The 20,946-nt window shown below is 40.7% G+C and overlaps 2 protein-coding genes across 2 annotated transcripts; one reads left to right on the top strand and one right to left on the bottom strand.

Moving 5' to 3' along the window:
• Nucleotides 1-777: 777 nt before the first annotated feature.
• Nucleotides 778-6,697, bottom strand: hcar1-3 (hydroxycarboxylic acid receptor 1-3). The gene is made up of 2 exons (XM_055902053.1): nt 6,555-6,697; nt 778-6,001 (listed from the first exon to the last, which is right to left on the bottom strand). The coding sequence occupies exon 2, from the start codon at nt 5,901-5,903 to the stop codon at nt 4,896-4,898; it is 1,008 nt and encodes a 335-aa protein (XP_055758028.1). The 5' UTR covers nt 5,904-6,001; nt 6,555-6,697; the 3' UTR covers nt 778-4,895.
• A 3,809-nt stretch (nt 6,698-10,506) lies between these two features.
• Nucleotides 10,507-20,797, top strand: LOC129836198 (transmembrane protein 229B-like). The gene is made up of 2 exons (XM_055902052.1): nt 10,507-10,765; nt 19,521-20,797. The coding sequence occupies exons 1-2, from the start codon at nt 10,714-10,716 to the stop codon at nt 20,003-20,005; spliced, it is 537 nt and encodes a 178-aa protein (XP_055758027.1). The 5' UTR covers nt 10,507-10,713; the 3' UTR covers nt 20,006-20,797.
• The last annotated feature ends 149 nt before the right edge of the window (nt 20,798-20,946 follow it).

The following is a 20,946-nucleotide window of genomic DNA, read 5'->3' as shown; positions in this document are numbered from 1 at the left end:
GGCCCAGTGTATCCGGTGCCAGCACCAGGAACCAAGCCTCCTGTATGTCTCCCCAGCCTGGTGAGCCCTGATGGCAGCTCCACGTACCAGACTGCCCATACGTCTCCTCACTCCAGTGATGATCAATGTCACGAAGCCTCCAGTGATGATCTATGGCACGAAGCCTCCAGTGATGATCCATGGCAAGAAGCCTCCAGTCATGATTCATGGCACGAAGCCGCAACGAGGGTGCCCAGTCCGGGGCCCGCAACGAGGGTGCCCAGTACGGGGCCCGCAACGAGGGTGCCAAGTCCGGGGCCCACAATGAGGGTCCCCGCACCAGAGGTGCCACCAAAGTGGGGTGAGCCAGTGGTGGAGCGGGGTCTGCGTCCTGCACCTGAGCCGCCACCGCATATAGATGCCCGCCCAGACCCTCCCCTATAGGTTCAGGTTTTGCAGCCGGAGTCCGCACCTTTGGGGGGGGGGGGGTTACTGTCACGTCCTGACCTTAGAGAGCCTTTTTATGTCTCTATTTGGTTTGGTCAGGGTGTGATTTGGGGTGTGGGCATTCTATGTTTTGTTTTCTATAATTTTGTGTTTCTATGTTTTGGCCGGGTATGGTTCTCAATCAGGGACAGCTGCCTATCGTTGTCTCTGATTGGGAACCATACTTAGGTATCCCTTTTTCCCTCCTTTCAGTGTGGGTAGTTGTCTTTGTTTGTGGCACTATAGACCTTAAGCTTCACGGTCGGTTTTGTATTGTTTATTGTTTTTGTTGTCGTCATTTTTAATAAAAGGAAAAAGTACGCTAACCACGCTGCGCTTTGGTCTTCTTCCAGCATCGGCCGTGACATATTGACTCAAGACATTTCAGATTTGCGTTTTTTATTAATTTGTAAAAATGTAAAAAACAATCCCAGTTACATAATTTAAAATAAATTGCTTTAACACAACACAATTTGGAAAAAGTCAAGTGGTGGGAATACTTTCTGAAGGTATTGTATAGCATAATAAGCAACTAATTCTAAAACACTGATAAATATTCAAATGTAATCAATTACAAATTGCATGACCCTCCCCTGGACTTGATTTAGAAAATACTAACCCTGACTGAAATAGAAAGCATGTCCCTTCCCCATTCTCCTTCTGGTCCCCGTTCTGTACATTGTGAAACATCCCTAAACACTGCATCTGGTAAAAATGGTGTATTTGATAGACATTACCAAATCAAGACAAAAACATAATGGCACTCTACATCATTCAGTTATAAAAAATAACCATTCAGTAGAATGAAGGCTTTCTTTTTCCTGTCTTTGTTTCACATACAGTTCTTCCATTTTCTAATAATTGCGCCAACAGTTGTTGCCTTCTCACCAAGCTGCTTGCCTATTGTCCTGTAGCCCATCCCAGCCTTGTGCAGGTCTACAATTTTATCCCTGATGTCCTTACACAGCTCTCTGGTCTTGGCCATTATGGAGAGGTTGGAGTCTGTTTGATTGAGTGTGTGGACAGGTGTCTTTTATACAGGTAACGAGTTCAAACAGGTGCAGTTAATACAGGTAATGAGTGGAGAACAGGAGGGCTTCTTAAAACCTTTTCTCAATAGGGGGGCGCTGTTTTCACTTTGTAAAAATCGTTCCCAAATTAAACTGCCTCGTACTCAATTCTTGCTCGTACAATATGCATATTATTATTACTATTGGAAAGAAAACACTCTCTAGTTTCTAAAACCGTTTGAAGTATATCTGTGAGTAAAACAGAACTCATTTTGCAGCAAACTTCCTGTCAGGAACTAAAAAATCTGAAATTGGGGGCTCTGTTCCAGGGCCATCCTATTAATTTGCATGAAATCTATGGGTCTACATGCACTGCATACGCCTTCCACTAGATGTCAATAGACAGTGAGAGGTGGAATGGGGTGTATAGCTTTATCTGAGGCCGAATAAGACCTCATGGAATGACGAGACCAGTCTTTTCACCGTTCAGCTTGGCGCGAGAAGGACCTCTGGATTGCGCTCTGAAAAGCTTTCGTTATAGACGTTAGATATCTCCGGCTCTGATTTTATTTGATATATGTGTTAAAAATATCATAAACTAGTTATTTTAAACCGACTTATATCAGTTTATATCAATTTATTGCGATTTTCGGTATTTTCTTTGTTTTGCGTCATGGTGAGTTGGACACTCCTGTGCCACATGGCTAGCTTTGTTAGCTATTTCTACAGATGAAGACAACATTCTACAACCGAACAACGATTATTCTGGACAAAGGACACCTTGTACAAGATTCTGATGGAAGCTCATCAAATAGTAGGAACCATTTATGATGTTATTTCGTATTTCTGTCGAAAATGTTTAGACGTATATTCCGCCCTGATTTTGGGCGCTGTCTCGCTATAACGTAAGTTGTATGTCGTACCAAAGTTATTTTAAAAAATCTAACACAGCGGTTGCATGAAGAACTTGTGTATCTTTCATTTGCTGTCCAACATGTATTTTTTAGTAAAGTTTATGATTAGTTATTTGATTAGATTACGTGCCTCTCCAAGATTTCTCCGGACAATATTTCTGCAATTTGACTACGTATTCACATTGTAAAACCACGATTTGTGCCGCTAAATATGCACATTTTCAAACAAACCATATATGTATTGTGTAAAATGATGTTATAGGACTGTCATCTGATGAAGTTTGTGAAGGTTAGTGAAAAAATGTATATCTTTTGCTGGTTTATTCGCTATTGCTAACGTTGCAATGAATGAATGCGGGTGTGTGGTAGGCTATTGTAGTAAGCTAATGCTATATTGTGTTTTCGCTGTAAAACACTTAAAAAATCGGAAATATTGGCTGGATTCACAAGATGTTTGTCTTTCATTTGCTGTACACCATGTATTTTTCATAAATGTTTTATGATGAGTATTTAGGTATTTCATGTTGGTCTCTGTAGTTATTCTAGCTGCTTTGGTGAGATTTGTGATGGTGGCTGCAATGTAAAACTATGATTTATACCTGAAATATGCACAATTTTCAAACAAAACATATGCTATACAATAAATCTGTTATAAGACTGTCATCTGATGAAGTTGTTTCTTGGTTAGTGACTATTTATATCTTTATTTGGTCGAATTTGAGATAGCTACCTATGCGTTAATTTTTTTTTGAAAATATGCGGTTGAGTCTTTTGCTATCGTGGTTAGCTAACAGAAATACATATTGTGTTTTCGCTGTAAAACATTTTAAAAATCGGAAATGATGGCTGGATTCACAAGATGTGTATCTTTCATCTGGTGTCTTGGACTTGTGATTTCATGATATTTAGATGTTACTTGTGGCGCTATGCTAGGCTATGCTAGTCATCTTTTTTACTGATGAGGGTGCTCCCGGATCCGGGATTGTGACCAAGTAGAAGTTTTAAAGAAAAACTAACAGGTCTGTGAGAGCCGGAATTCTTACTGGTTGGTAGGTTGGTAGGACAATATTTCTGCAATTTGACTACGTATTCACATTGTAAAACCACGATTTGTGCCGCTAAATATGCACATTTTCAAACAAACCATATATGTATTGTGTAATATGATGTTATAGGACTGTCATCTGATGAAGTTTGTGAAGGTTAGTGAAAAAATGTATATCTTTTGCTGGTTTATTCGCTATTGCTAACGTTGCAATGAATGAATGCGGGTGTGTGGTAGGCTATTGTAGTAAGCTAATGCTATATTGTGTTTTCGCTGTAAAACACTTAAAAAATCGGAAATATTGGCTGGATTCACAAGATGTTTGTCTTTCATTTGCTGTACACCATGTATTTTTCATAAATGTTTTATGATGAGTATTTAGGTATTTCATGTTGGTCTCTGTAGTTATTCTAGCTGCTTTGGTGAGATTTGTGATGGTGGCTGCAATGTAAAACTATGATTTATACCTGAAATATGCACAATTTTCAAACAAAACATATGCTATACAATAAATCTGTTATAAGACTGTCATCTGATGAAGTTGTTTCTTGGTTAGTGACTATTTATATCTTTATTTGGTCGAATTTGTGATAGCTACCTATGCGCTAATTTTTTTTTGAAAATATGCGGTTGAGTCTTTTGCTATCGTGGTTAGCTAACAGAAATACATATTGTGTTTTCGCTGTAAAACATTTTAAAAATCGGAAATGATGGCTGGATTCACAAGATGTGTATCTTTCATCTGGTGTCTTGGACTTGTGATTTCATGATATTTAGATGCTACTTGTGGCGCTATGCTAGGCTATGCTAGTCATCTTTTTTACTGATGAGGGTGCTCCCGGATCCGGGATTGTGACCAAGTAGAAGTTTTAAAGAAAAACTAACAGGTCTGTGAGAGCCGGAATTCTTACTGGTTGGTAGGTGATCAAATACTTCTGTCATGCAATAAAATGCAAATTAATTACTTAAAAATCATACAATGTGATTTTCTGGATTTTTGTTTTAGATTCCGTCTCTCACAGTTGAAGTGCACCTATGATAAAAATTACAGACCTCTACATGCTTTGTAAGTAGGAAAACCTGCAAAATCGGCAGTGTAACAAAAACTTGTTCTCCCCACTGTACATATACACACATACACACATACTCAGTCCTTTCAAGTATGTATCCCACATAGCTACAGAATCGGAGCGAATACCCGAGCTGACAAGGTAAAAATGTGTCGTTCTGCCCCTGAAAAAGGCTGTTAACCCACTCTTCCTAGAACGTCATTGAAAATAAGAATTTGTTCTTAACTGACTTGCCTAGTTAAATGAAGGTAAAATAAAAATATTAAAATAATATGGCTTGTTAATTGTAGCTGTAAAATTTCAATGTCTAGTCTCCATTCGATTCACAGCCATGAAATCTGCTCCTGTTCTCCTTTTTATAGGGCCTTCTAGAAGGTGGGTGCTTCGCTCTTCATCCATCGCTGGCCATGCTTCCCCGTCGACTCAGCCTCATCTCCACCAGGCCCAGCTTATTGATGGAGCTCTTGAGGGAGTTTCGGAACATGGAACTGGAAAAACAGTAGATGACTGGGTCCAAGGCACTGTTAAGGTAGGTAAATCCAATGGACAGGCTGAAGAGCTGCGCAGCCATGTTGTAAGACACACAGTCCCTGGGTCTGACCTGCTTGATATAGACCGTACTCAGGCCTGTGGCGATGCCGGGAAGGAAACACAGCACAAACACAGCCACGATCAGCCCAACCACCCGGATGGCCCGCCGCACCTTCTGCTCCTTGTCCAGTTGCCGTTCGCGCAAGATGCAGGCAATCCTGGCTGAGCAGAAGAGCAAGAGCAGCAGGGGCAGGAAGAACTCTCCGACGAACACCATGTTGTGTATCTTGATTGCCAGGGGAGTAACAGTGTAGGAGCTGAAGCTGCGACACAGGGACATGTTGCCATTCTGCTTGAGGAGGTCAGTGGTCAGCAGGGGGAGCCGCAGGGAGATCACCACCGCCCAGATGCCCCCCGCCACCCATCCTGCCTGGGTAGATGTCATGTGGTTGACTAGGTGGTGTGGGTGGACCACCTTGAAGTAGCGGTCGAAGGCCACGGTAGTCATGAAGGCGATGCTGGCCGAGCGGTTGACAGCGAGCATGAAGAGGTTGATCCGGCACCAGGCTTCGCCAAACACCCAGTGTTCCCCACGGAACAGGTTGTCAATGCGGAATGGCAGGCAGATGAGCAGTAGGAAGTCAGCCAGGACCAAGTTAAAGAGGAACAGGGTGTTGGCCCTCCAAGTCTTCAGACGGCAGGTGAAGATCCACAGGGCTATTACGTTGCCTGGCAAGCCCACTAGGAGCTCTATAATCAGGACAGGAGGCAGTATGTTGGCCACCAGATCCTGAGAGGCCAGGCAGTGGAAGGGCTGGTTCAGTCTTCCTGTAGAGTTACTGTGCACTACTGTTGTTTCTTCAACCATCGTTAGATTGAGTATGTTTTTGCTTCCAGGAAACCTCAGAGTTGGTATTTTTCACACAGTCTGCCTCTTCCTCTTTTCAGAGCATCTCAGGGGGATATCTGCACAATCAAGGCAAATGTGAGAAAATATCATCAAATTTGCCAGGGTAATGCATTCAAGACAGACAAAGAGCTGTTTTCTACAAATAGTTTGTTTATATGCCTACCTCTTTGTAAAAAAAAAAAGGAAGCTAATTGGAGGTTCCTCTATTACAGGGCTTGGGTAAAACCGTTTTCAGTCAGGCTGTGGTTCCTTCGACCTCATGGCTTGGTTGTTGCTCAGACATGCACTGTCAACAGTGGGACCTTATGTAGAAAGGTGTGTGCCTTTCTAAATCATGTCCAATCTAGTTGCAAAAAAACTGAAACTGGATGCACCTGAGCTCAATTTCAAGTCTCATAGCAATACTTATGAATACTTCTAGAAAATTTGGGAATGAACTGTAATAAAACTATATATTTTCTATGCTCAAAATTGACTCCTCCCTCAGTGCATGTTCAATGAAAATGCTTGCCATGTTCGCCTTACACAATTGATGAGAAACATTAAACAAATATGACAAAATGTCAAAACAACATACACAAGATAACTTTTCGCATATTCACTACTCACCAGTTGAGCGTTTGGGGTCAATGACTGCATTTGGGGTTGAAGAGCAGTTTGGAATCCTGCAGGTGACTTAGAATGTCCTCAACAGAGTTGATCTCCTCTCTTGTGTGTTTCCACTGTTCAGACTTTTCTGTTGTTTTTCTAGAGGAGCGTCTTGACAGACACTTTAAGACTGACTTCCTCTGAGGGCTGGCCAGAGCCAACATGACGTCACAAGTGTGATCTCTGAGCTAATTCAGGGAGTTTGCAATCACAACCAAACCCTAATTTTATTGTCTTCTAGTTCAGCCACATCTGCATATACAGTGCCTTCAGAAAGTATCCACACCCCTTGACTTATTCCACATTTTGTTGTTTTACAGACTGAATTCAAAATAAATTCAATCAATTTGTTTTCTCACCCATCTACACTCAATACCCCATAATGACAAAGGGAAAACAGCTTTGTCAAAATGTTTGCTAATTTATAAAAATTAAACATAAATACCTTATTTACATAATTATTCAAACAATTTGGCTATGACACTCCAAATTGAGCTCCTTTGATCATCCTTGAGATGTCACTCCAACTTGATTGGAGTCCACCTGTGGCCAATTCAATTGTTTGGACATTAACCCAATTACCACTCTGACAGAACTACAGAGTTCCTTGGCTGAGATGGGAGAACCTGCCAGAAGGACAGCAGTCTCCACAGCACCTCACCAATCTGAGCTTTATGGCAGAGTGGCCAGACTGAAGCCACTCCTGAGAAAAAGGCACATGACAGCATGCCTGGAGTTTGCAAAAAGACTGAGAGCATAAGGTAAATGAGTCTGTGGTCTGAGACAACAATTGAACTCTTTGGCCTGAAAGCAAAGCATTATGTCTGAAGAAAACCAGGCATCACCTGTCTAATACCATCCCTACCGTAAAGCATGGTGTTTGCAGCATCATGCTAAGGGGATGCTTTTCAGCGGCAGGGACTGGGAGACTGGGAAGGATAGTGGGAACAATGAATGCAGACAAATAAAGGCAAATCATTGATGAGAACCTGCATCAGAGTGCAAATGACCTCAGACTGGGGTGAAGATTTACAATGACCCCAAGCAGACAGCCAAATCAACGCTGGAATGGCTTCAGTACAAGATTGTGAAAGTCCTTGAGTGGCCCAGCCAAAGCCCAGACTTGAATCCCATTGAAAGTCTGTGAAAACACTTGAAGATTGCTGTTCACCGCCGCTCCCCATCTAACTTAACAACACGTGAAAAAATCTGCAAGGAAGAATGGGAGAAAATCCCCAAATCCAGATATGCAAAGCTGATACTGACACACCCAAGACAACTCAAAGCTGTAATCGGCACCTAAGGTGCTTCTACAAAGTATTGACTTAGCACCTATTTTTCTAAGTGTGTATCTAGAAGAATCCTTTCTTTAGATGTCACCATAGGGGAACCGTTTTTGATTCCAAGTAGAACCTTTTTGGTTCTAGGTAGAACCGTTTTGAGTTCCATGTGCAACCCTTTACACAGAGGGTTTTATATGAAAGCCAAAATAGTTCTACCTGGAACCAAAAAGGGTTCTACATGAAACCAAAAAGGTTTCTCCTATGGGTACAGCTGAATAACACTTTGGAACCCTTTTTTCTACAAGTGCGGTGGTGTGACTACTTTTGTCAATGAGATTTCTGTATTTACTTTTCAATACATTTGCAAACATTTCTAAAAACATGTTTTGACTTTGTCATTATTGTGTGTAGATGGGTGAGTAGAAAATATTTAATCAATTTCGAATTCAGGCTGTAACACAAAATGTGTAATAAGTCAAGGGGGTATGAATACTTTCTGAAGGCTCTGTACTTCTGTATGACAGGGGGACTTTGCTTTATCTGAGGTATCATTGTGGTTATTTTAACATGCAACTGCTTGTTCGCAGTGATAGGGGATGTTTGTGAAAATACCAGTAAGTCAAGAAATAGACGTATTATGAGGAATAAGAGAAGGTGAAATGTGCTGTCCTCATAAGAACAAAAACCAGGCATACAAATGAGGGAAGACTTTTTCCTGAAGCATACAGTTGCACTATTACCCATGAGTCATGACATTTGAGCAACATATACTGTATCAACCCAGAAGCTCCTTTTCAACCTAATTCCCCCTGGATCCCTCTATACTGTGGTCTATGAATCAGTCCATGGATTGCACCTGGCTGAGAACAGTGATTAAGCTCATAGCAGCGATTAGGGGACTCAATTTTTCAAGCATGAGTTTGGGTGTCTTAAAGGGGCATTCTGGGATTGCTACATCCGTTTAAAGACTTGTAAATGAATGATATATAGCCATTGATTCTTGAAAAGAAAAAAAGAAAAATAGTCTGATCTATGAATGTCATAATATAACCATATACATCTCAAGGTAAAAATCCCCTAGCATGTGACAACAGACGGTGTTACTCTGAACAAAGTTCAGTACTCTGATCAAAGTCCATAGGAAATGATTTAGAAATGTTCAGATGACAGCACTATCTGTCAGCGATGTCTCAAGTCCTCTGTCGTCAGTCATTTTGAGGTTGCCGGTCTCACTAACTCTATTTCACAGAGCACAGAAGTAGCACATATTGTGAAAAATAAATAGGGACCGACACGACCGCACCCACCGACTTTCACACTTTCAAAACGACTTCCCTGCATGCACAAATACTCTGCAATACATTAGTGTATTTGTGTTGATAGGCAGATGTTAACCCTATGGTGGTGGTGCCTCTTTTACGGCCTCTGTTTTGTGTGCGGTGTAATAAAGTTTGAAAATAAGAGACCTGAGTCCAGCATGCACACACACACACACACACACACACACACACACACACACACACACACACACACACACACACACACACACACACACACACACACACACACACACACACACACACACACACACACAAAAAAAAAAAAACACGCAGCAGCAGGCAGCAAACACTGTGGGAGGCCTAGGAGGTGGACCATACTCACAGTATGGGAGTCAATTACCACTAAGTCATTCCCCTCTGTCTGTCTGTAAATTACTGTAAAAGTAGATGAATTGCAACGTTTTGAGAGCCTTTTGAGGGGAAGCAATGTAGTTTGTGAAAAGGACCTGTGCTAGATAACCTATGACATTTCTGGCACAGAACTGAAAGATATTATGCAAACTGTCTCAAAAGCGTACTTCCATTAGCTTTTCACAAAATTCACGAATGTAAATTGTTAGATATTGGACAGATCAGCTTTGTACCAATATCTTGGTCACTGTGTAAACAGGGTACAGTGTACTACACTCTTAGAAAAAAGGGTTCCAAAAGGGTTCTTCAGCCGTCCCCATAGGAGAACCCTTTTTGGTTCCAGGTAGAACCCTCTGTGGAAAGGGGTTCTACATGGAACCAAAAAGGGTTCTTCAAAGGCTTATCCTATGGGGACAGCCAACAAACACTTTTAGGTTCTAGAAGATAGCACCTTTTTTTGCTAAGAGTGTAGGCCCTACTTGCATGTTAGACATCCCACATTAACACATACCCACAATTCTCCCATCCCATGTAAATGTACACATCACACATTAAACCAGCCTGGGAGGCAGACAATGGTGATCCTCTCTGTAACTCCAGAGGACCTAGATGTAATGTCAGGGCTAGCCCGTCATTATCAGTCTCCCATAAGGTCATGTCCCTCACTCCCTTCGCCTGTCCTCAACTGATAAGCCTCACGCAGCCTGCTCTGAAACAGTAGAGAAAGGACCCCCAAAGCCTTAGTAAAGTTTACTTTGGCGACAGTGACACGCAGGCACGCATACACACACACACACACACACACACACACACACACACACACACACACACACACACACACACACACACACACACACACACACACACACACACACACACACACACACACACACACACACACACACACACACTGTTTGTCACCGATGGCCCAGGTGAGTGGTAAACCTGGTTGGCTGTCCTCCCCACCGCCTCCGCACTCCACCCTGACCTTAGACTGGAGAAGAGATGTCGCTCTGTACCTCTGATAGCATGGACTGGCTTAATGTTTAGCCTAGGGTCTAAACACACACACACATAGACACAAAGAGGCAGACCGGGAAGCAGTATAAAAGGCAAAGTAACCACAGAGACATACACGGCTCAGGGATGGAGTCAGGAACACTACACGTAAGGAGGGTACTAGGCGGTAAAACTTTGGGTGAGTAATTGAGTCATTTTTTGGGGAGTTGATTTTATAGGATTGCATTTGTATCACAAATAATTTCAAATAACAACCATGACTATCAGCTAATCAATTTGTTACAGTGGACCTACAGCCATAAATGTTTCTATGCTGAAATAAAACTTGTTCAGTTCTTTCCTAAGCTGAGTCTTTTACAGTAACAGCCTGATCCATAACAATCACAGACAAAGTCAATTGTTTGTCTGTTAAATGAAGACCAATAGGCTCTATAGACCATAACAATGCTGACATAGTATAAGCACATTTCTTAAACTTTGCATGGAATATCATAGAGACTTTTTAATAGGAAAGCATGTAGTGAAATCGTCTGTGTTTCCCCCGTGAGTCAATAGAAGACAAAGGTTATTGACTTGCACCCACCTCCCCAACGTCAAAAATATTTTCACATGACACTCCCCTTGTACTGTAAAAAAAAAAAAAAAAAAATGCAACCAAGGTAAAGACAGTTTCAAGTTGGATATTCAACGGATATTAACGCTTTCAAACCTCAATAGCTTTCAAACCACTTGAGCCACAGACTCCAAATACTTGTCATGATGTTGGAAAAATTGCTCACAACATTGCACAGGTCTTATTTTCACGATTTGGACATTAATTTGCTTTCCAAAGCTAATAAACATGTGGAAATGTGAGCAGCATTTTGAATTCATAATTGAATTACTTAGGGAGCGTAAACAAAGTACACACTTTTTTTACATTCGAATTTCAATAGCTCCTTGGTCATGTGACCAAGGTGCTATAGTTTGTCCATTTTCATCTCACATGATTTTACATTCATTTTTCTAAATTTAAAATGTCAATAGCTCCTTGGTCATGTGACCTACTGACTTCAAACAAGGTCGAGAATGTCCACTCAGTGGGCCTACATATTGTACACCCTTTAGTTTGTCCATTTTAATTTCACAAGATTTTACAGGAATTGTTCTAAATTTAAAATTTCAATAGCTCCTTGGTCATGTGACCTACTGACTTCAAAAAAGGTTCAGAATGTCCACTGACTACCCTTTTATATTGCACACCCTTGACTTTGTCCATTTTAATCTCACATGATTTTACATGAATTTTGAAACTTTCAAATTTCAATAGCTCCTAGGTCATGTGACCTACTGACTTCAAACAAGGTGCAGAATTTCCACTGACTACCCTTCTATATTGCACACTTCTTGCTTGTGTACTGTAAAATCATGTGGTGTAACGTACATTTGTCATAGTTTTAAATTGCAATAGCTCCTTGGTCATGTCAATTACACACATAAGAAGCGTGCAGTGGATATACACCCATATTGCATAACCTCTAGTCATGTATCTTCTATATTGTTGTACATTATTATTAGTTTGACAATTAGTTCAGTCCAGTTCTTTAATATTTTTTATCTATAATAATTGGTAGTTCTAATGACTTATTTTCCCTGTTTTTTATTTTGCCACAGTATTTAACAGCGGTACACAATAGGAGAGAGGCAGATAATATATCCTTTCATCGTTAATATCAACCATAAAGGAAAAGGGCAAAGTACGAGAGTCATGTTATTACTTGTCCAAAGCAGGGATGGAGAGTGAACTGGTGAGGTAGGCTGCGGTGGGTTTGCTGGTCAATACATATACTGAACATGTAACCACAGTAATGGCTGCCAGTAAATCAATGAATAAAAAATGCATATTGACAAATTAAACAGAAATTGTAGACCTTTAATCTTTTCCAACATGTCAACAGATACATTACTTCAAATAAGTACGAAACATTTCACCATGTTAACTTTCTCTTTAACCCTGGTTGATGTACATTTCAGAGCCTCTTCAGTGTGGATGGGGTATAGCATACATTTTCAACAACACTGCACTTCCAGTTTGTGTTTTTTACTCTGTTGAACTCTTTTGTCTTCATTCCTAGGCACAGCACATGGAACCACCGTGGGCATGCAAAACATTCTATCAAAACAAAACAAAGCCTAACGCGTTATAAATAATATCAAATATCAATGCAGAATGACAAATTAGCCATCCATTGTGTTACATCATAAATTGTCTTACACGTTACTAACCCAGGCAGTCTTTGGGCCACATCCAGGTTCTTTATCAGTGGCACACACGAAGCAGTTGTTGAACTCTGAAATCATAGGCATGACCTGAACATATGGCTGTCCCACACAACTACATACAAATATACATAACATAATTTACTTTGAATTAAATGTCATTACATACCAGACATTTTTAGTAGAACCTCAAGCCATTTCTTTTCGCAGTTGCTCCATGTGTTATTGAAGGTTCTATATCAATTTGGGAGGGGATGTTGGGGAAGTTCTGTGCAACTTCCTTGGCCATCTACACCAAAAATAAAATAGAGTTTTTGACCTAATTGTCACATAACAGCTAACCATTCATTATTGAAAATATAACTGTCAAACCTGCATTACAAAGACCCCACAGCTGAAGGTGTCCTGCTGCATGGTGTGAGTTATTTTCTCTCCTTTACACTTTGTCTGCCCAGTCATCTTTTCCATGGCAGGATCTTCTCATTTTTAATTTTTAAGTATTCTCTTTTTTATTTAAACATAACGGAATTCTGATTAATATAGGCAAATTAATACACAGGCCAAAAATGTATGCTGTTTTCATTATCACTGTAATTTAGTAGAGGTATATTCCTTTATGCCCCATTCTACACACAGCCTAAATTATAGGCACTGAACCATTTACAGGACAATAATAAAAGTAGCATATAGGATCCAACCCTATCACAGAGTGAATAAATGTAGAGCGTTTGTAGACTTTAAGAAAAAAATATTAAGGGACAGTTTCATCAGTACGTGCTTAAAGAAAGTCATATCACAAAGATCACAAATGACAGTGCCCACCAAATCAATGACAATAGAGAATGAATTGTAAGCACCAAAGTGTGTTAAAGTGTGTTTGTCAAAATAATATCTGGAAATGTCAGTTGGTGAACACAATACTTCTATTTGCAATAGAAATGTATGATATATGCAGTTGAGGAATATTCCATGTACCAATACTACATGTAGATCGGACATTCCCACATACAGTAGACACGTACATAAAGGCATTTTTCAGCTATGATTTTACCACTCAGAATCCAGAATGGATATGACAATGGGGTCAGCACAGGATGTAATACACCCTTACAACAATCTACTTTTTGTTCTTCTTGACTTGTTATCTGGTAAACTGCTAATATGTGTCAAGAAAAGAGCCCCAGTTAGGGGTTAGTGTACTCCAGTAAAAAAGGGGCTGGTTTAGATTAAAAACTATTGCCCTGTGTCCCCGTTCATAGGGGCATGAGAGACTAGTCAGTGGTAGAATTGAGTTGGCACTTTATTGGCCCAAACACCCACAGACCCACAAGGTTGAGGTTATTCATTGCCAGTAATTAGTATATATATATTTTTTTGCATTGATGCAGTGTGTCTTCTAACTGTCCAAGAATAGGATCCAAAGCGATAGAAAATATTTGTTCCCATAAATACAATGGAGGATGTCTCTCCTCATATCTCTGGCACTTTAGTCAGACTGCTAGACTGTGTAAAACCTTTATGATGGGGCCGGCAACGGAGTTCCTATTGACTAAGCACCACAGAGCCAATCAGGAGAGAATACACAGGTCAAGGGTGCCAATTGAATGTCAAGGGGTGTGTCTGTGCCTTTTGGATTACTCTCTCTTTACAGAGAACCCCTGAGGTTCAAGTCTGCTCTGCACATGTCTGAAAGTGACAGAGCCAGCAGCCAAGAGAGTTTCACAGTATGTCATAAAAAATTAGGGCCATAAATATTAAAGTGTACGTCATCAGAAACATTCAGCTCCAATTCCAGTTAACTACATAATGATATTACATGTCCTTACACTTGGTTAGGTGCACATCTAATGTACTTCTATGTTCATCCTTCATACTGTATGATTTTGTTTTTACACAATATGTTTAGAATTGTGATTGAAAAAAAAAATGCTTATTGCCATGTTATGACTAGTATTTATTACCTCACCCACAAGCCATTTGTAGGGCTGCAGAGTTTTAAACTCTGAATGATGGAGAAGGAAAGAGGACTTTTTGTCTGTAGACCTCACAACAGCAACCGTCACCTCGCAATTGTTTCTTCGCCACAGAGCTGTGACCTGCAATATGGAAAGGAAACACATTTAGAAGAGATATTGTCCTCTTAAACATGAACTGAAAATCACAATCCTTTGACATTTGAAAAAACAAAAAACATTGTCACTTCGTGATAGTTTGTCATCTTTCCTGTCCTCTAGAGTCTCTCTGCCCTCACCTTCTGTCCCTCTGTCTCTGGAGTAAGGATCTAGATGGTGTTGACTGAATTTCTGGACATCATCTATATTTCCCTTTCCATTGTCATCTTTATTTGCCAGTTTCATGACTCGCTCTGTGTCTAATGTGTTGTTAACTCGGTCATTTTGTTGTTGTTGTATGTTTTCTGTAATGACATTAAAATGTATTTCATCACTATGTCGATACCTTTACGTCACTCAGAAATACAAAAAGCTATCAAAATGTAAGTTGATCACTTCACAGGAAAAAACTGTAGTTTCAATGTGTAGTTGTGGTATGAATGTTATACATTTTGGTGTTACACTAAAGACATAGGAATCTATTTTCCCAGTTAGAAATAGTAGGCCATGCATCAAATAACTATTTTCATCAGAAAAACAAACCCTCAAATGCACTTTAGCATTTTGTAAGTTGTCTGCAGATGGCTTGTTGTGAATGCACTCAAATATCAAGCCATTATCAGGTTATGTAAACTGGGTTCTAATTCTCAATGTAGAAGGATTTGTCTTAATGTACAGTATATGAAAGTGATGCTGTGAAAATTATTCTTTCACGTTATCAAGCTCACTGTGACTGACAAATCCCTGCCTATTACTGTGATTAAAAAGAGCATATGAAACACTGTTTTTCATGAGGCCTACCTGTGCGCCCTCCTTTAAGCACCTCTGTTCCATCACCTCTCCTGTCCTTTATCCATTCCACATACAGCCATTTGCGGATCTTTTCAGTGTCCATGTGAAAGATAGTTATTGCGAGGATGGAACATTTGTTAACTTCCCCCAAAAATGTTGAACCCCCATGTAAAATGAAGGTCTGCAAAGCTTAGAGATTTAAGTCTAATAGCATGAGATGAAAGTAGACAAACATCAGGGTATGCAATGTGTAGGCCCACTGAGTGGACATTCTGAACCTTGTTTGAAGTCAGTAGGTGACCAATGACCAATGAGCTATTGAAATTCAAAAATCAAATAAATAATTTAAAATAGTGCGAGATGTAAATCAAAAAAAGAAAGTGTGTGCAATGTGAGTCTATGCCATCGGGTTAGCTACAACTAGTTTTGAAAGTTTTAGGAGCAATGGTTAAAGAGCTATTGAAATTTGAAAAATGTGATTTGTCACTATGTTGACGGTCCCTAACGGCTGTTGGTGGATGTAAGGAAAACTACAGGCGAATATCCGTTGAATATCCAACCTGAAACTGTCTTTACCTCGGTAAGGTCTAGGGGAAGGACTAGCTAACATGTCTTTACCTCAGTAAAAATGCACACCCTCCCCCTCATACTTATAGAATTACCCCAAAACAATGTTTACGACCACAAATAACAATATCTGCAGCGACCCTGTGTTTTAAAACGTGGATATCGTCTTCGCCACTTCAGCACGCTTTTGTGGCACGGTCGATACCATGCAGGGCTACGGGCCAGAAGGTTGAGGGTTCGCAGACCACCACGGACAAGTTAACTCTCCCTACCTGTTTCACTACACTACGATCTGCAGACAATGATCAGCTAGGTAGGAATCCGATTTACAAAATGTTGATGCAATATTTATAATTAAATAAAACATATGCAATTATTTTCAACCAACAGGTTTCTGTGCCAATGCACCACAGAACCAATAAGCCAAGCATATCGACTTAGGGCGCCTCAACATCATGGTTTGCGTTTTCAACACCACAATCAAATAGACATGTAAATCTCGACAAACAGAATATATAGGTCTATATCCCTCCCTAACTTGTAGGCCTACCCAGTATCGAAGGCTTGGCTTGACAATCTCTGAATGTCATTACACTTTTTGGTGTTTTGTAACAGTCTTCTCTGTTTCCATTGAACTAGCCTAATCAGATGAATACATTGTGACTGTTTGTGTTCATGCCACACATGAAAGGTAATACATTTAAAAAGTCAAATTACAAATACAGATTATATTAAAGCGTAAGTTTGTAGAGAGGAAGCAGAGCAGTTTAAGCTTTCCTTTCTTAGCTGGGCCTGCTGGGAGCATACAGTACTAGTCAAAAGTTTGGACACACCTACTGATTAAAGGGTTTTTCTTTATTTTTACTATTTTCTACATTGTAGAATAGCAGTGAAGACATCCAAACTATGAAATAACACATATGTAACCAAAAAAAGTGTGAAATAAATTAAAATATATTTTATATTTGAGATTCTTCAAAGTAGCCACCCTTTGCCTTGATGACAGCTTTGCACACTCTTGGCATTCTCTCAACCAGCTTCACCTGGAATGCTTTTCCAACAGTCTTGAAGGAGATTCCACATATGCTGAGCAATTGTTGGCTGCTTTTCCTTCACTCTGCGGTCCAACTCATCCCAAAACATCTGAATTGAGTTGAGGTCAGGTGATTGTGGAGGCCAGGTAATCTGATGCAGCACTCCATCACTCTCCTTCTTGGTCAAATAGCCTTTACACAGCCTGGAGGTGTGTTGGGTCATTGTCCTGTTGAAAAACAAATGATAGTCCCACTGAGCGCAAACCAGATGGGATGGCGTATTGCTGCAGAATGCTGTGGTAGCCATGCTGGTTAAGTGTGCCTTGAATTCTAAATAAATCACAGACCGTGTCACCAGCAAGCACCCCCACACCATAACACCTCCTCCTCCATGCTTCACGTGTGAACCACACATGCGGAGATCATCCGTTCACCTACTCTGCGTCTCACAATGACATGGCTGTTGGAACCAAAAATCACAAATTTGGACTGATCAGACCAAAGGACAGATTTCCACCGATTTCAACCATTTCTCGTGTTTCTTGGACCAATCAAGTCTCTTCTTATTGGTGTCCTTTAGTAGTGGTTTCTTTGCAACAATTTGACCATCAGGCCTGATTCAAACATACTCCTCTGAACAGTTGATTTTAAGATGTGTCTGTTGCTTGAACTCTGTGAAGCATTTATTTGGGCTGCAATTTCTGAGGCTGGTAACTTTAATGAACTTATCCTCGCAGCAGAGGTAACTGGGTCTTCCTTTCCAGTGGAGGTCCTCATGAGAGCCAGTTTCATCAAAGCGCTTGATGGTTTTTGCGACTGCACTTGAAGAAACTTTCCAAGTTCCTGAAATTTTCCGGATTGACTGACCTTCATGTCTTAAAGTAATGATGGACTGTCATTTCTCTTTGCTTATTTGAGCTGTTCTTGGTTTTTTACCAAATATATACCACCCCTACCTTGTCACAACACAACTGATTGGCTCAAATGCATTAAGAAGGAAAGAAATTCCACTAATTAACTTTTAACAAGGCACACCTGTTTATTGAAATGCATTCCAGGTGACTACCTCATGGAGCTGGTTGAGAGAATGACAAGAGTGTGCAAAGCTGTCATCAAGGGTGGCTACTTTGAAGAATCTCAAATCCCCAATATATTTTCATTTGTTTTACGCTTTTTTTACTACATGTTTCCATGTGTTATTTCATAGTTTTCGCTACTCATAGTCTTCGCTATTATTATACAATGTAGAAAATAGTTCAAATAAAGAATGAGTAGGTGTGTCCAACCTTTTGACTGGTACTGTATGTGGTCACATTATTATAGGACGACTTGGGAGAATGAGGATCCACAAAATACAGCAGACTGGCCTGCTACTGTGCCTTTTCAGACCTTATAAACTGTCGAGAGCAGACCCACAACTGATCCAAATGGAATGAAACATTCAAATCACAGGGCCGTTGTTCAAATGACATTTTCACTGCAGTTTACAGCCTTGGTGCAGCTTTGAATGATTTTACAGTTAGCCTATTGCAGATCTGGACAAACGATCCACCTACCACTATTGTCACTATGAATGGTGGATAGAGGGCAGAATAGACAGACTTGTAGACTATATTGACCTGTGGTGTAGTTAGCTAACGGAAAAGCATAGTGCATAGGGGAAGTAACAAAACATTTTGACATAGCGCATGAAAGCAGATGAGAAAATGTGTCTAAGATGGACTCAATGATATAGCAAAACCTGCAAAAGGGCGAATGCAAACCAAGGAAGAAACATTCTCTTAAACATTCACACTTATCATAGCATCTTCAGTGGTGGTTTTCTTCTTCTTTGGCTGACAGTACCAAGTGAGAAAGTTAATCAAAATAGCTTCCCTTATCTCAGTAGCACTTGGCTGGGTTTGCAGGATAATTCATGGGTCACTCACCCCTTACACCCAGTAAAGTTTGCTCTTTACTAAATGGTTTTAAGAATACACTCTACAAATATTCTACCACTAAAATGATATAGTTATACATAATAGATATATGCTTACTACTGTATTTGTAGCTCCACCCATGAATTATCCTGCAAACCCAGCCAAGTGCTACTGAGATAAGGGAAGCTACTTGTGAGGTGAGAAATACTTAATGGCATGCGACAAGTCTTGATCTTCTCTTCCTGTGACAGAGGCTGGTGATGACGAGGAGGCCCCACCAGAGCCACCAGAGCGGGTGACCCATCATCCCCTGTCCCCTCTGGCCCGCCTCTATGTCTACGCCCTGCACGGCTGCCTGTGTGAGGTGGGCTTCACCGCTGTATGGGACTGGTGGGAGACCAAGGACAGGAGGCTGGCAGGACACACCAGCCTTTGGGCCCTCCCCATGTATGCCTTGGCCATTTTCCTCATGGAGGGCCTGCGTGGCAGGCTTTTGGCCCAGCGCTGCCCCCTGCTGCTGCGCATGCTGGTCTACACCCTGTTCATCTACTTGTGGGAGTTTAGCTGGGGTGTGGTGCTGAGGTTTCTAGGAGCCTGTCCATGGGACTACTCTGGGTTTAGCTATAACCTGGCAGGGCTGGTGACTCTTGAGTACGCCCTGCCCTGGGCCCTGGCCTCACTAATAGCAGAGCAGCATGTCATCAGAAAAACTCTGAGAGTACGACTGGCTAACTGATGACTCTCTGTAGAGGATTACCAAGTCATAGAGTCTCACCTACATCCTATTATATACACAGCATACTTAAGCAATAAGTCCCGAGGGGGTGTGGTATATGGCCGTTCTTGTGCATGACGCAACGTGGAGTGCCTGGAAACAGCCCTTAGCGGTGGTATGTATATTGGCCATATATCACAAACCCCCGAGGTGCCTTATTGCTATTATAAACTGGTTAACAATGTAATTAGAGCATTACAAATAAATGTTTTGTCATACCCGTGGTACACAGTCTGAAATACCACAGCTGTCGGCCAATCAGCATTCAGGACCTGAACCACCCAGTTTCTAAATAGAAACACACCATGTCATTGACAGTGTCCTCGCAAACCCTTAATTCCATCGTTTTAAGTAAGCGTGGTAATAAACTGTCAACATGCAAGCATTTTTACTGAGAGATCGCTAGTCGGTTGCCATGGCAGCGAATAACAAGTGCACTATCAAGCGTCAAATGAGGCAAGCTGGAACATGACAGAATGTATCAGTCATCTGCTCTGTGGGCAGTACACTGTGCTGGAAAGAGAATCTACTGTAGGGCCACTGTCACAAACCCACACACCACATTCAGTTGAACAACCTAAGTACTGTTCAAACATCCTAAGGATCAAAGGCTTCATATTAAAAAAATATTTTAATTAGTAGGTACATCAAATATCTAGACACATTTTTTGTGAATTGCTGATTTCTATTTTGTTCTGCTATCTTACATACGTCAGGTTTGGACTACAGAGAAATAAAAGGAGTTATTCTGAACTCTGGGTTTAAGTTGGTTAAATGTATGTTGTTAAACGAATCTAATGCAGCATTGCATCAATGGAAGATAAAAGTTATGCTTCAGTGTGTGGTTTACATGAAGGGAAGTATTACAGGAAGTACATGTGAACTTCCTCATTCAACCATCC

Source organism: Salvelinus fontinalis, chromosome 37 (assembly GCF_029448725.1).
Source record: "Salvelinus fontinalis isolate EN_2023a chromosome 37, ASM2944872v1, whole genome shotgun sequence".
Taxonomy (NCBI): Eukaryota; Metazoa; Chordata; class Actinopteri; order Salmoniformes; family Salmonidae; genus Salvelinus; species Salvelinus fontinalis.
Note: the sequence above shows the minus strand (reverse complement) of the source record. Positions and strands in the feature narration are given on the sequence as shown.